Raw genomic sequence first — 13,497 nt, 5'->3', positions numbered from 1 at the left:
GATTATTGTCCTCAGTTACACCCTGGCTGATCTTCACTCACTTACTGAGCGTGACTCCCATATAAACCTGGCAGAACCTTCCCGAAAACGCTGAAAATAAGGACAGGGATATCTTGTACACAGTTTCCGCACTCTCGGGCATTCAGTATAAGCAACTTTGAAGAAACTAGGCACCTCCATTTATCATAGGGAATCTCTACAGTGAAGAAGGAGGCCATTTAAGTTTATTTATTTGTCACAAGTAAGGTTTACATTAACACTGCAATGAAGTTACTGTGAAATTCATCTAATCGTCACATTCCAGCGGCTGTTCGAGTCAATGCACCCTAACCAGCGCGTCTTTCAGATTGTGGGAAGAAACCGGAGCATCTGGAGGAAACCCACACAGACACGGGGAGAATGTGCAAACTCCACACAGTGACCCAAGCCGGGAATCGAACCCGGGTCTCTAGCGCTGTGAAGCAGCAGTGCTCACCACTGTGCCACCGAGCCGCCCACACGGCACAGCCCATCGAGTCTGTACCGACGACAATCCCAACTAGGCCTTATCCCCGTAACCCAATGTATTTACCCCATTAATCCCCCTGACACTAAGGGGCAATTTGACATGGCCAATCCACCTAACGTGCACATCTTTGGGCTGTGGGAGGAAACCGGAGCACCCGAAAGAAACCCACGCAGACACAAGGAGAATGTGCAAATTCCACACAGACAGTGACTCAAGCCAGGAATCGAACCCGGGTCCCTGACGCTGTGAGGCAGCAGTGCTAACCACTGTGGGAATGATTGGGATTGAAATGTCTCAATAAGGCACAAATAAAAGTACCTGCTCCAGCGTTATTTCTGAATGATTTTTAACTTCCTTTTCTGGTATCCGTGCCAGCTGTTGTTAAAGCTATGAATATAAGGCACGTCAAGCTGCACGAGAGCTTCTCTGTGCTCACACACCCACATTTTCAGGCTAAACATACCTAGAATAAAAGCAGAAAATGCTGGAAGGATGTTTACAAGAATGGTTCCAGGGATGAGAAACTTCAGTTATGAGGATGGAGAGGTTGGGACTCTTCTCCTTGGAAAGAATAATGTGGAGGTGTCGGCGTTGGACTGGTGGGGAACAGTAAGAAGTCTCACAACACCAGGTTAAAGCCCAACAGATTTATTTGGTATTACAAACTTTCGGAGGGCTGCCCCTTCATCAGGTGAGTGGAGAGTTGGGTTTCACAATCACGGCATATATAGGCAAAGACACAATTGCAAGATAATGGTTGGAATGTGAGTCTTTACAGGTAATCAAGTCTTTACAGGTGCAGATAATGTGAGTGGAGAGAGGGATAATCACAGGTTAAAGAGGTGTGAATTGTCTCAAGCCAGGACAGTTAGTAGGATTTTGCAAGCCCAGGCCAAATGGTGGGGATTACGTGTAGTGTGACATGAACCGAAGATCCCGGTTGAGGCCGTCTCATGTGTGCGGAACTTGGCTATCAGTTTCTGCTCAGCGATTCTGCGTTCTCCAAGGCGGCCTTCAAGACACACAGTAATGCAGAATCGCTGAGCAGAAACTGATAACCACGTTCTGCACGCATGAGGACGGCCTCAACCGGGATCTTGGGTTCATGTCACACTACGTGTAACCCCCACTATTTGACCTGGGCTTGTAAAATCCTACTAACTGTCCTGGCTTGAGACAATTCACACCTCTTTAACCTGTGATTATCCCCCTCTCCACTCACACTGTCTGTACCTGTAAAGACTTGATTACCTGTAAAGACTCGCATTCCAACCATTATCTTGCAATTGTGTCTCTGTCTATATATGCCCTGTTTGTGAACCCAACTCTCCACTCACCTGATGAAGGAGCAGCGCTCCGAAAGCTCGTGACTCCAAATAAACCTGTTGGACTTTAACCTGGTGTTGTGAGACTCCTTGGAAAGGAGGCTAAGAATAGATTTTATAGAGATGTTCAAAATCATGAGGGGACTGGACAGAGCAGATGGGGAGAAACCTTTCCCACTCATAAAAGGGTTGAGATCAAGAGGGCACGAATTTAAAGTGATTTGCAAGAGAAGCAAATGCGACGTGAGAAAAATCTTTTTCATACAGCGAGTGGTTGGGGTCTGGAATGCATTGCCCGGAAATGTGGTGGAGGCAGGTTCAATCGAGGCATTCCTGAGGGCATTAGATGATTGCTTGAATAGTAACAATGTGCAGGGGAAAATGCAGGGGAATGGCACTAAGTCATAATGTTCGTTTGGAGAACTGGTGCAGACACAATGGGCCAAATGGCCTCCTTCTGCACCATAAACAATTATGTGCCACTGTGGCTCAGCAAATCTGTGGAGAGAGAAACAGAGTCAACATCAAGAGTCCATATAGCTCTTCTTCAGAACTCTGAAGAATCACATGAACTCAAAACCTTAACTCTGTTTCTCTCTCCACAGAAGCTGCCAGACCTGATTTTGATCTATTATTATTGTCACATGTATTAACATACAGTGAAAAGCATTGTTTCTTGCGCGCTATACAGACAAACCATACCGTTCATAGAGAAGGAAATGAGAGAGTGCAGAATATAGTGTCACAGTCATAGCTAGGGTGTAGAGAAAGATCAACTTAGTGCGAGGTAGGTCCATTCAAAAGTCTGACAGCAGCAGGGAAGAAGCTGTTCTTGAGTCGGTTGGTACGTGACCTCAGACTTTTGTATCTTTTTTCCGACGGAAGAAGGTGGAAGAGAGAATGTCCGGGGTGAGTCTTTCCAGTACTTTCTGCTTTTATTTCAGATTTTCTGCATCCACAGCATTTTGTTTTTATTTTAGTGAGCACACCTGGATGGGAAGGCCAATTAGTGCGGAGCTTTCCATTCCCAAAAGGAGAGTCGCACAATAGACCCACTAAACTACATGATTGCAGGATGGACCACGGCGTTGGATGTTTCCTTGGAAGGAATGATAGGGTAAACAACAGCAATACACCCAGTACTGAAAAGTATCAAGCACAGTACTGAGAGACTGCTGCACTGTCAGAGCTGCTGTCTTTCCAATGAGATGTAAAACCCAGTCTGTCCTCCAAGGTGGACATAGTGAAATCCGATGGCAATGTTTGAGAGCAGGGAAGTTATCCGTGCTCCCTGGACCAATAGTTATCCCTCAAAACATCTGAAATATATTTAAATGCAATTTGTTTCATTTACACTGATCAAGTGGCATGGTGGCACAGTGGTTAGCACCGCTGCCTCATAGCTCCAGGGACCCAGGTTCAATTCCTTGGGTGACTATGTGGGGTTTGCATGTTCTCCCTGTGTCTGGTTTCCTGCAGGTGCTCCGGTTTCCTCGCACAGTCCAAAGATGTGTGCGGGTTAGATGGATTAGCCATGCTAAATTGACCCTTAGTGTCCAAAGATATGTCGGTTAAAAGGATTACTGATGTGCAATGTGTGGGGATAGGGGTGTGGGCCTGAGTAAGACACTATTTTAGAGAGTCAATTCAGACTCGATGGGCTGAATGGCCTCCTTCTGCACTGTAGACATGCTATGGTTCTTTCTCAGCTCTACCATGGTAACCCTGTTGTTCACTCTGGAATGCTTTGGGGCGGCAGGATGGCACAGTGGTTAGCACAGCTGCCTCACAGCACCACGGACCCAGGTTTAATTCTGGCCTTGGGTGACTGTTACCATTATGGAACGTTCTTTCTTTCGCATATAGTTGTCCTCGGGTCAGTTCGAGTTCCATTCACCTTTAATAGAAAATCAAATCACACATCTCCTGGCTTTACACATCCTAGACTCGCCCAACCCTTATTTTCCCTGAATCCCCCACCTCACCCAACTGGGGAAAGTCTCCTGTCACTCTAAGTGCAATTACCTTTAAAGGGGAGTCTTACCTGAGGATCAGACCCCTCACCATGTACCAGCCCTCAATCACGCCACTGCACTTTTAATCTGTATCCGACGGGTAGCATGGTGGCACGGTGGTTAGCACTGCTGCCTCACAGCACCAGGGACCCAGGTTCGATTCCCGGTTTGGGTCACTGTCTGTGCGGAGTCTGCACGTTCTCCCCGCGTCCGCGTGGGTTTCCTCCGGGAGCACTGGTTTCCTCCGACAGTCCAAAGTTGTCAGGCTAAGTTGATTGGCCATGTTAAATTGCCCCTTAATGTCCGTGGGATTAGCAGAATAAATATGTGGGGTTACAGGGATGGGGCCTGTGTGGAATTGTTGTCAGTGCAGACTCAATGGCGTCCTTCTGCACTGTAGGGATTCTATGATCCTAAGTACACCTGTCAACATCAGACTAAGAGTATTCACCAAACATGTACACACAGCACTCGAGCCTCACCAGGTTCAGGTGAGGTCTCCTTCTCCTTCCCCTCTCGCACTGGGTTATTAGTGTGTTGCCTGCACCCTTCCAAACCAGCAACTGGAGTTGTGAATAATTATGCAAATAGAATTGCCATTCTGTGAGATTTGTACTGGTTTTAACCATTAAAACTGATTTATGCTATTATATATGCAAATTAATCTTAGCGCAACAATAAATTGTCTTCCTGGAACAAACATATAATTCTAGGTGTTTATAGGGCCATTTCTCTCAAATCTACTGCAGATCATTTCTCGATAAACCTGCTGCGTTTACATCGTAACCGTCAACTCACCCTGAGTGAGCTCCATTAATCATGGAATACAACCCCGTTGTAAAAACTGACTGTGACACTGAGTGCAACAACACTTGCATTAAGCACCCTTTTTGCATTAAATTGGCCCAAGACATTTCACAAGGGTGCAATCAGACAAAAAATGAACCAAATATTGAACCCGGGGTATAATACTTCAATAAGTACCACAGAGTTACCTTTTGCAGGCTTGGAAAGCTTATGGTGGACTGTGTGTGACCTGCACAGAGGGGAAGCTGGATTTCAATTGTTCTAACCTTCAATGTGAGAGGTATCGACTACAGGAAATGCCCCTGTCTACATCAACGGGGACGAAGTAGAAAGGGTCGAGAGCTTCAAGTTCTTAGGTGTCCAGATCACCAACAACCTGTCCTGGCCCCCCCATGCCAACACTATAGTTAAGAAAGCCCACCAACGCCTCTACTTTCTCAGAAGGCTAAGGAAATTTGGCATGCCAGCTATGACTCTCACCAACTTTTACAGATGCACCATAGAAAGTATTCTTTCTAGCTGTATCACAGCGTGGTATGGCTCCTGCTCTGCCCAGGACTGCAAGGAGCTACAAAAGGTCATGAATGTAGCCCAATCCATCACGCAAACCAGCCTCCCCTCCATTAACTCTGTCTATACTTCTCTCTGCCTCGGCAAAGCAGCCGGCATAATCAAGGACCCCACATACCCTGGACATTCTCTCTTCCACCTTCTTCCATCTGGAAAAAGATACAGAAGTCTGAGGTCACGTACCAACCGACTCAAGAACAGCTTCTTCCCTGCTTCTGTCAGACTTTTGAATGGACTTACCTTACATTAAGGTGATCTTTCTCTACACCCTAGCTATGATTGTAACACTACATTCTGCACTCTCTCATTTCCTTCTCTATGAACAGTATGCTCTGTCTGTACAGAAACAATACTTTTCACTGTATACTAATACATGTGACAATAATAAATCAAATCAAATCAAAAGGGAGCAGGGATGTGTTGTTGCAATTATACAGGGCCTTGGTGAGGCCTCAACGAGAATATTGTGTGCAGTTTTGGTCTCCCTTTCTGAGGAAGGGTGTTCTTGCTCTCAAGGGAGTGCAGTAAAAGTTTACCAAGCTGGTTCCAGGGATGGCGGGACTGATGTATGAGGAGAGATTGATTAGGTTAGGATTGTTTTCGCTGGAGTTCAGACGAATGAGGGGGATCTCATAGAGACTTATAAAATTCTAACAGGTTTATTCAGGATAGATGCAGGGAGGATGTTTCCGATGGTGGGGGAGTCCAGAACCAGGGGTCACAGTCTGAGGATTCAGGGTAGACCATTTAGGACGGAGGTGAGGAGACATTCCTTCATCCAAAGAGGGGTGAGCCTGTGGAATTCATTACAACTGGAAGTAGTTGATGCCAAAACATTGAATGTATTCAAGAGGTAACTAGATATAGCATTTTGGGTGAATGGGATCAAAGGTTATGGGGAGAAAGCAGGATTAGGCTATTGAATTGGACGATCAGCCATGATCGTAATGAATGGCGGAGCAGGCTCGAAGGGCCAAATGGCCTCCTCCTGCTCCTATCTTCTATGTTTCTATGTGTAAAACATCTCTTCAAATGTTTCATTATTTTCCCCTTTCAAAATCCTTCATTATCCCTCGGCCTTCTGAAGCATGCTTGTGTTTGTGATTGCACACACCCAGAGAGGATGTCTCGCTGTTTGTTGAATCTCCACTCAAAAGCATGAACTTCCCAAAACCAATTGGGATGTGAGACATTAGTGGACCAAATGCATGGTTAAAGGGATTGTAAGAACAGGAGGTGGCCGTCTGATTCCTCAAGCCTCTTCTAGAATCATAGAATCCTTATAGTGCTGAAGGAGGCCATTGGGCCCATCAGGTCTGCATCTACTCTCCGACAAAGCATCTTACCCAGACCCTAACCTTGTAACCCCTACATATTTTCCCCTCTAATTCCTCTAACTTGCACATCCTGGGACACCAAGGGGCAATTTCCCATGGCCAATCCACCTAACCTGCACATCTTTGGACACCAAGGGGCAATTTAGCATGGCCAATCCACCTAAGCTGCACATATTTAGACCGTGGGAGGAAATTGGAGCACCCGGAGGAAATCCTCGCAGACATGAGAATGTGCAAACTCCACAGTCATTTAAGGCTGGAATTGAACCGAGGTCCCTGGTGCTGTGTGGCAGCATTGCTAACCACTGTGCCACCATTCCACCCATGGTCTTGAAACACGTTCCTCCCCCCCCCCATCTTTGCCACACCTCTCCACCCCAAGACATCTCAAAATACCTGTAGCCGGACTTAGCAATGTCCAATGGGTAACCAAGTACAGCTCAATTTCCTGCAGGCCCACCAGCTATTTCCTGCCTATTCCAGGTGAGAGGTCGGTGGTGGGGGTGGGGGGTGGGGGTGGGGGTGGGGTGGGGTGGCGGGGGTGACGTGCGATTGGGCCGGCAGTGAGAAATCACTGTGGCTTCTCCAACAGTCTCCAGCTTCTTGGTTTTTTAACAGCAACCGAGCTATTTGTTAACATGGTGAGATCTAGAGATTTGGGGGGATTAAGCATTTATTTAATACCCCACTTTACTTTTCTCTCCATTTTTGTTCCCATTGTTGGGCCCAATAAGCACAGTGGTTAGCACTGCTGCCTCACAGCGCCAGGGACCTGGGTTCAATTCCTGGCTTGGGGGTCATTACCTGTGCAGAGTCTGCACATTCCCCCGTGTCTGTGTGGGTTTTTGTACTAAGTCATCGGAGGCAGAAGTCCCTTCCCCAAAATCCCTTTATTTACAATTCTAACAGCAGTACACAGAGTGCTCACAGTCAGCAGTCTACCTTCGGGAGTGCCATAGGAACTGACACTCCCAGTTAAATACAAGGAAAAGACTCCCTGATTGGCCCATCAATTGACTCCTTAATCAGGGAGCTCGTATTCCAATAGGCCAACCTCAAGGCCTGATTGAAGTCATTACAGTTTTCTCCGGGTGCTCCAGTTTCCTCTCTCAGTCTGAAAGACGTGCTGGTTAGGTGCATTGGCCATGCTAAATTCCCCTTCAGTGTACCCGAACAGGTGCCGGAGTGTGGCGGCTAGGGCATTTTCACAGTAACTTCATTGCAGTGTTAATGTAAGCCTACTTGTGACACTAATAAATCAATAAATGGGAGTCACTGTTATCTGTTTTACGATATCACAGAAAAGTCCCTTCTCTCTTTGCCTCGATATTACATTGTTACTTGGAAGATGAAAGATTGCAAAAACATGCCATCAATTGTGGAATTCCATTTGAATAATTGAAGAGGAGGATTATTCAAGCTCAGTTTATGAGATAGTTCCACAATTATATCAAGGAAATGAATTAGTGCAAGAATCTACATTTTGTAAAGACAATTGTTGAGTCTTTAAGATGAGAGATGTTAATATTGGTTGAATAAATATTTCATTTTGATGTATAAGTATTGCCATTTGAGGTAAAACCAGTGCTACGCAATTCGCAGGTCATAAAGAAAAGTCGAAGAGACTGGGAATAAATGGGAAATACTCAACAGGTCAGGCAGCATCTGCAGAGAGAGAAACCGTTAACGGGCTTTTCCAGCCTTTCTGCTGGCAGGGTCTTTCAGTCCTGCCGATAACAATCTCCCCCCTCCCCGCCCTCCCGCCGTGGGTTCCCCAGTGGTGGAGGGTGCAAACTGCAGGAAACAATATTGGCACAGTGGTTTCGGAAGCTTGTGTCCGATGGTGTTCCACAGGGATCGGTGCTGAGTCCATTGTTTGCAGTGTACATGAATGATCTGGACGTGAATGTAGGAGGTATGATCAGTAAATTCATAGATGACACAAGCATTGGTGGCGTAGTAAATACTGAGGAGCAAAACCTTAGCTCACTGGATGATATAGACGGGCTGGTTAGGTGGGTGGAACAGTGACAAATGGAATTTAACACTGAAAAGTGCGAGTTGATGCGTTTTGGTAGGACTAACAAGTCAAGGAAATATACAATGAATTGTTGGACCCTAGGAAGTACAGAGGACCAGAGGGACCTTGGTGTGCATGTCCATAGATCTCTGAAGGCAGCAGGACAGGTAGATAATGTGGTTAAGAAGGCATACGGGATACTTGCCTTTATTAGCTGAGACATTGAATATAAGAGCAGGAAGGGTATGATGGAGCTGTGTAAAACACTCATTATGCCACAGCTAGAGTATTGTGTTCAGTTCTGGTCACCACAGCACTGCACTATAGGAAGGATGTGATTGCACTAGAGAGGGTGCAGAGGAGATTCACCAGGGTGTTGCTTGGGCTGGAGCGTTTCAGCAATGAAGAGAGGCTGGTTAGGCTGGGATTGTTTTCCTTGGAGCAGAGAAGGCTGAAGGGGGACCTGATTGAGGTGTATAAAATCATGAGAGGCATAGATAGGGCGGACAGGAAGAAACTTTTCCACTTAGCAGAGGGGTCAATAGCCAGGGGACATAGATTTAAGTTAAGGAGTGGAGATGTGAGGGAAAACCTTTTCACCTACAGGGTAGTGGGAATCTGGAACTCTGCCTGAAAGGGTGGTAGAGGTGGGAACCCTCACAACATTTAAGAAGGATTTAGATGAACACTCGAAATGCCATAGCATACAAAGCTACGGACCATGTACTGGAAAATGGGATTAGGATAGATAGGTGCATGATGGCCAGTGTGGACACAATGGGCCAAAGGATCTCCCTCCGTGCTGTAAAACTCTACATTAAATGATGCCATTACCAATAATTCCCAAAAGTAAATAAAGGAATTCCACAAGTTCAAGATGAATTTGAAAGTTGATTCTAAAAGTAAATGATGGTGCATTGCTAAATTTACAACATAGCGCCAAAACACAGGAACCTGAGGCAGACAGCTGTGTACTTAGGCAGCTTGGTGGCACAGTGATTAGCACTGCTACCTCACAGCGCCAGCGACCCAGGTTCGATTCCTGGCTTGCGTCACTGTCTGTGTGGAGTTTGCATCTTCTCCCCATGTCTGCGTGGGTTTCCTCCGGATGCTCTGGTTTCCTCCCACCGTCCAAAGGTATGCAGGTTAGGTGGACTAGCCATGCCAAATTTCCCCTTAGTGTCAGGGGGACTAGCTAGTGTAAATGCATGGGGTTATGAGGATAGGGCCTGGGTGGGATTGTGGTCAATGCAGACTAAATGGGCCGAATGGCCTCCTTCTGCACTGTAGGATTCTATTAGTGCCACTGGACGAGTAACTCAGAGAGCCAGGCTAAAAGCTCTGGGCACAAGAGTTCAAATCCCACCAAGGCAGCTAGTGGGGGAGGTATGCCGGGGGAGGTAGTGGAGGCAGATATGATAGTGACTTTTAAGGGGCGTCTTGACAAATACATGAATAGGATGGGAATAGAGGGATATGGTCCCCGGAAGGGTAGCGGGTTTAGTTCTGTTGGGCAGCATGGTCGGTACAGGCTTGGAGGGCTGAAGGGCCTGTTCCTGTGCTGTAATTTTCTTTGTTCTTTGAAATAAAATCTTGAGTTGAAAGCGAGCATCGGTGATGGTGACCATGGAAACTATTACTGATTGTCAGAAAAAACCCATCTGGTTTTGGCCTTGCCAGTGACATCCACATCCCATGAAAGAGTAAATTAAATTCCTTAACTTCTCCTCATCTTCTGTTGGGTTCTTTGGTCAGAAGCCGCTGGGTTTCCCGGAGAAACAGGGTGACACGGTGGCACAGTGGTTAGCACTGCTGCCGCACAGCTCCAGTGACCCGGGTTCAATTCCCGACCTCGGGTCACTGTCTGTGTGGAGTTTGCACGTTCTCCCCATATCTGCGTGGGTTTCCTCCGGGTGTTCCGGTTTCCTCCCACAGTCCAAAGATGTGCAGGTTAGGTGGATTGGCCATGCTAAATTGCCCCTTAGTGTCAGGGGCACTAGCTAGGGAAAATGCATGGGATTATGAGGATAGGGCATGGCCCGGATTGTGGTCGGTGCAGACTCGATGGGCCGAATGGCTTCCTTCTGCACTGTAGGACTCTGCTCGTGCCACTGGCCTAGTAACTCAGAGAGCCAGGCTAAAAGCTCTAGGGACAAGAGTTCAAATCCCACCAAGGCAGGTGGTGGAATTCAAATCCAATTAATAATGGAGTTGAAAACGAGCATCGGTGATGGTGACCATGGAAACTATTACTGATTGCCATAAAAAATCCATCTGGTTTTGGCCTTGCCAGTGACACCCACATCCCATGAAAGAGTAAATTAAATTCCTTAAGTTCTCCTGGTCTTCTGTTGGGTTCTTTGGTCAGAAACTTCTGGGTTTCCCACAGGAATGAATACCAACCACGTTGGCTTGGGTGACTCAATGTCTCAGCTGGGACTGACATTGAGACAGTCCTCTCCTTAATGAAATACGTAGACCACTTCCATGGTAGGGCGTGTATAAATCAGACCGCACACTTTATTATTGTACAAATACCACATAACACCACCTGAATTTACATAAGAAATTAGAAATGGTTACATGGAATGCTTTAATTCAGAAACAAGAACGATACTGAAACAGGCAAAAAAGTCAAGGTAAGCTACAACACTTTGTCATACAAAAATGTACAAAACATCCGATACTAGCTAGACATGTTCTTGTGTCGCACTTTCCACAGTTTAACACTTATCATAAAAAAAAGTACCAATCTGTGTTTTATTTAAATTTTTTTTTAGAAGGAAAGCAAATGTTTTCTCTTCAAGTTACTTCTGTCATTGAAGCAGAGTGATTCTGTAAGAGGACAAAAGGACAGCACTTTACACTCACGTTAGAACTGACGGAACGACGCAGTTTAACTCGGGTCAGAAACTATGCACACTGCAAATACAGTTTGCCAGCAGGGTTCACAATGATGGGTTAAAAAGGTTCCAAAAATTAATTCCACAAGAACTTAGCCAAGTCGAACTGCTACGCAAACCACATAGTCACAGTACACAACACTACGTCAGACACCTCGAGCAGAGACGTCAAATTTGCAGTGTGCACGTGCAGAAGGGGGTCACTACTCATCGACAGACGCGGACGGTACCAAACATCCTGCGAAGGAGGAGAAAGTTGCGGGTAAAAGAGGGGGTGGGAGGAGGGGAGTCCACAGGAAACAGTACAACAGACATCTCGAGTGTTAGAACAGACTGAGGTAATGTTTGAAGCACTGGGCAACTGTCCCTCCCCACCATCCCTTCTAATGGAATAATTATTCTTAATTATTGCACAACAGGAACTCCCTGACGTCGATGTTTTTACCCAGTACCGCTGTGCTAAGAGTGATCATACAACCTCGCATCATCCATTGTTGGTGTAAAATAATTTTAGAAGTTCTATATATTTATTTTAGGGAGAGTAACACACATATAAAAAAAAATCTAAGGCGAGACTGAGGGCGTACGAGAAAATGGAATCGATTTAGCTAAACTTTGGGCCAGTGTAGGGAATGTGAGGCTGATTAGATACCCAAAAGTTCATCATAGAATCACGTTGAAATGTTGAGTTACTCCCCATTATGTGGACACTGAATCAAACATGGGATTTCTTTTGGAAATTAATTTTCCTCAAAAAAAGATAAGCAGCCCACAAAAATCCATATGGATCACTGAAATTCTACTCATTTGAGTAGAAGCACAGGGGTCAAATTTCCAGTCCCGCTCGACGATGGAATGGGATGGACGGACATTTTGACGGATCGTTGAAAGGTCAGTTGATCTTGGGCAGGAATTTCCAGCCTTAGGGCTGGCAGGACCATAAAATTCCACCCCTAGAATCCCACAGCTTGGAAGGAGGCCATTTGGCCCATCGCATCTCTGCTGGATCTGTGAATAGTAATGTTTGGTGAGGTGGGAAGTGACGTCTATCCTCCATTCCACTGAGCTTATCCTTAGCAACCGCTCAGAGGTGAACGCTGCATGTCTGGTACAGGGTGAGGAGGATGGCGGGGGTGGGGGGGGTGCGGGGAGGGGGCAGAAAGAAAATCAATTGGAAGGTCTTCACAGAGCTACTCCTGTACATTGGCCACAGAGCAGCCAGTCATCGGCTGAAGCCAGGATCAATCAGCCTGCGCCATTCTCTCAGAAGCAGAAAGTGGATTGGAGAGGGAGGAAGATATAGAAGAGAAATGGCTTCATAGGAAGTCATGGTTCTCAGAACAAGCCACGTGGAAGGGTGAAGTTGATATTCAGCAATGGGCGAGAGCGATGCGGAATCTGATTTTACATGCTTTCATTTTTCCGTTGACTTCAATGCGGGGAAAAAATGGCGACCTGTTTCACCCTCGTGGTTTGAAAAGGGGTTCGCTCGTGAGAGAAACGAGTCATAAAGTGAATAGGAAGACGGGCGACACGGTGGCACAGTGGATTAGCACTGCTGCCTCACAGCACCAGGGTCCCAGGTTCAATTCCGGCCTCGGGTGACTGTCTGTGTGGAGTTTGCACATTCTCTCCGTGTCTGCGTGGGTTTTCTCCGGGTGCTCCGGTTTTCTTCCCACAGCCCAAAGATGTGTGTGTTAGATTGATTGGCCATGATAAATTGACCCTAGTGTCAGGGGGATTATCAGGGTAAATGTCTGGGGTTACAGGAGTAGGGCCTGGGTGGGATTGTGGTCGGTACAGACTCAATGGGCTGAATGGCCTCCTTCTGTACTGTAGGGATTCCATGGATTCGATGGAAACTGTAACAAATAGTAGAGTCCGTTCCAATACTTTCACCAGACATGGAATAAAACATTAAGGGGGACATAATAAACTGAACCAGTCCTGCTAACCTTCTGCATTTAAAAGAAATATATATATATCAGTTTAGGCTCAGTAGAGCCTCATTG

The 13,497-nt window shown here is 46.3% G+C and overlaps 1 protein-coding gene across 4 annotated transcripts in view; it reads right to left on the bottom strand.

Annotated features, from left to right (window-relative positions):
• Positions 1 to 11,067: 11,067 nt before the first annotated feature.
• The window catches only part of plppr1 (phospholipid phosphatase related 1), a 114,555-nt gene continuing 112,125 nt past the window's right edge, over positions 11,068 to 13,497 (bottom strand). For 2 of the 4 annotated variants that reach the window (XM_078215326.1, XM_078215328.1), the window contains exon 8: positions 11,068 to 11,417. In XM_078215326.1, the coding sequence (XP_078071452.1) occupies positions 11,385 to 11,417 (33 nt within the window). In that variant the 3' untranslated portion in view covers positions 11,068 to 11,384. The remainder of the gene's footprint in view (positions 11,418 to 13,497) is intronic. The other 2 variants (XM_078215327.1, XM_078215325.1) reach the window with 2 other exon arrangements.

The sequence above is a fragment of the Mustelus asterias genome, chromosome 6 (assembly GCF_964213995.1).
Source record: "Mustelus asterias chromosome 6, sMusAst1.hap1.1, whole genome shotgun sequence".
Taxonomy (NCBI): domain Eukaryota; kingdom Metazoa; phylum Chordata; class Chondrichthyes; order Carcharhiniformes; family Triakidae; genus Mustelus; species Mustelus asterias.
Note: the sequence above shows the minus strand (reverse complement) of the source record. Positions and strands in the feature narration are given on the sequence as shown.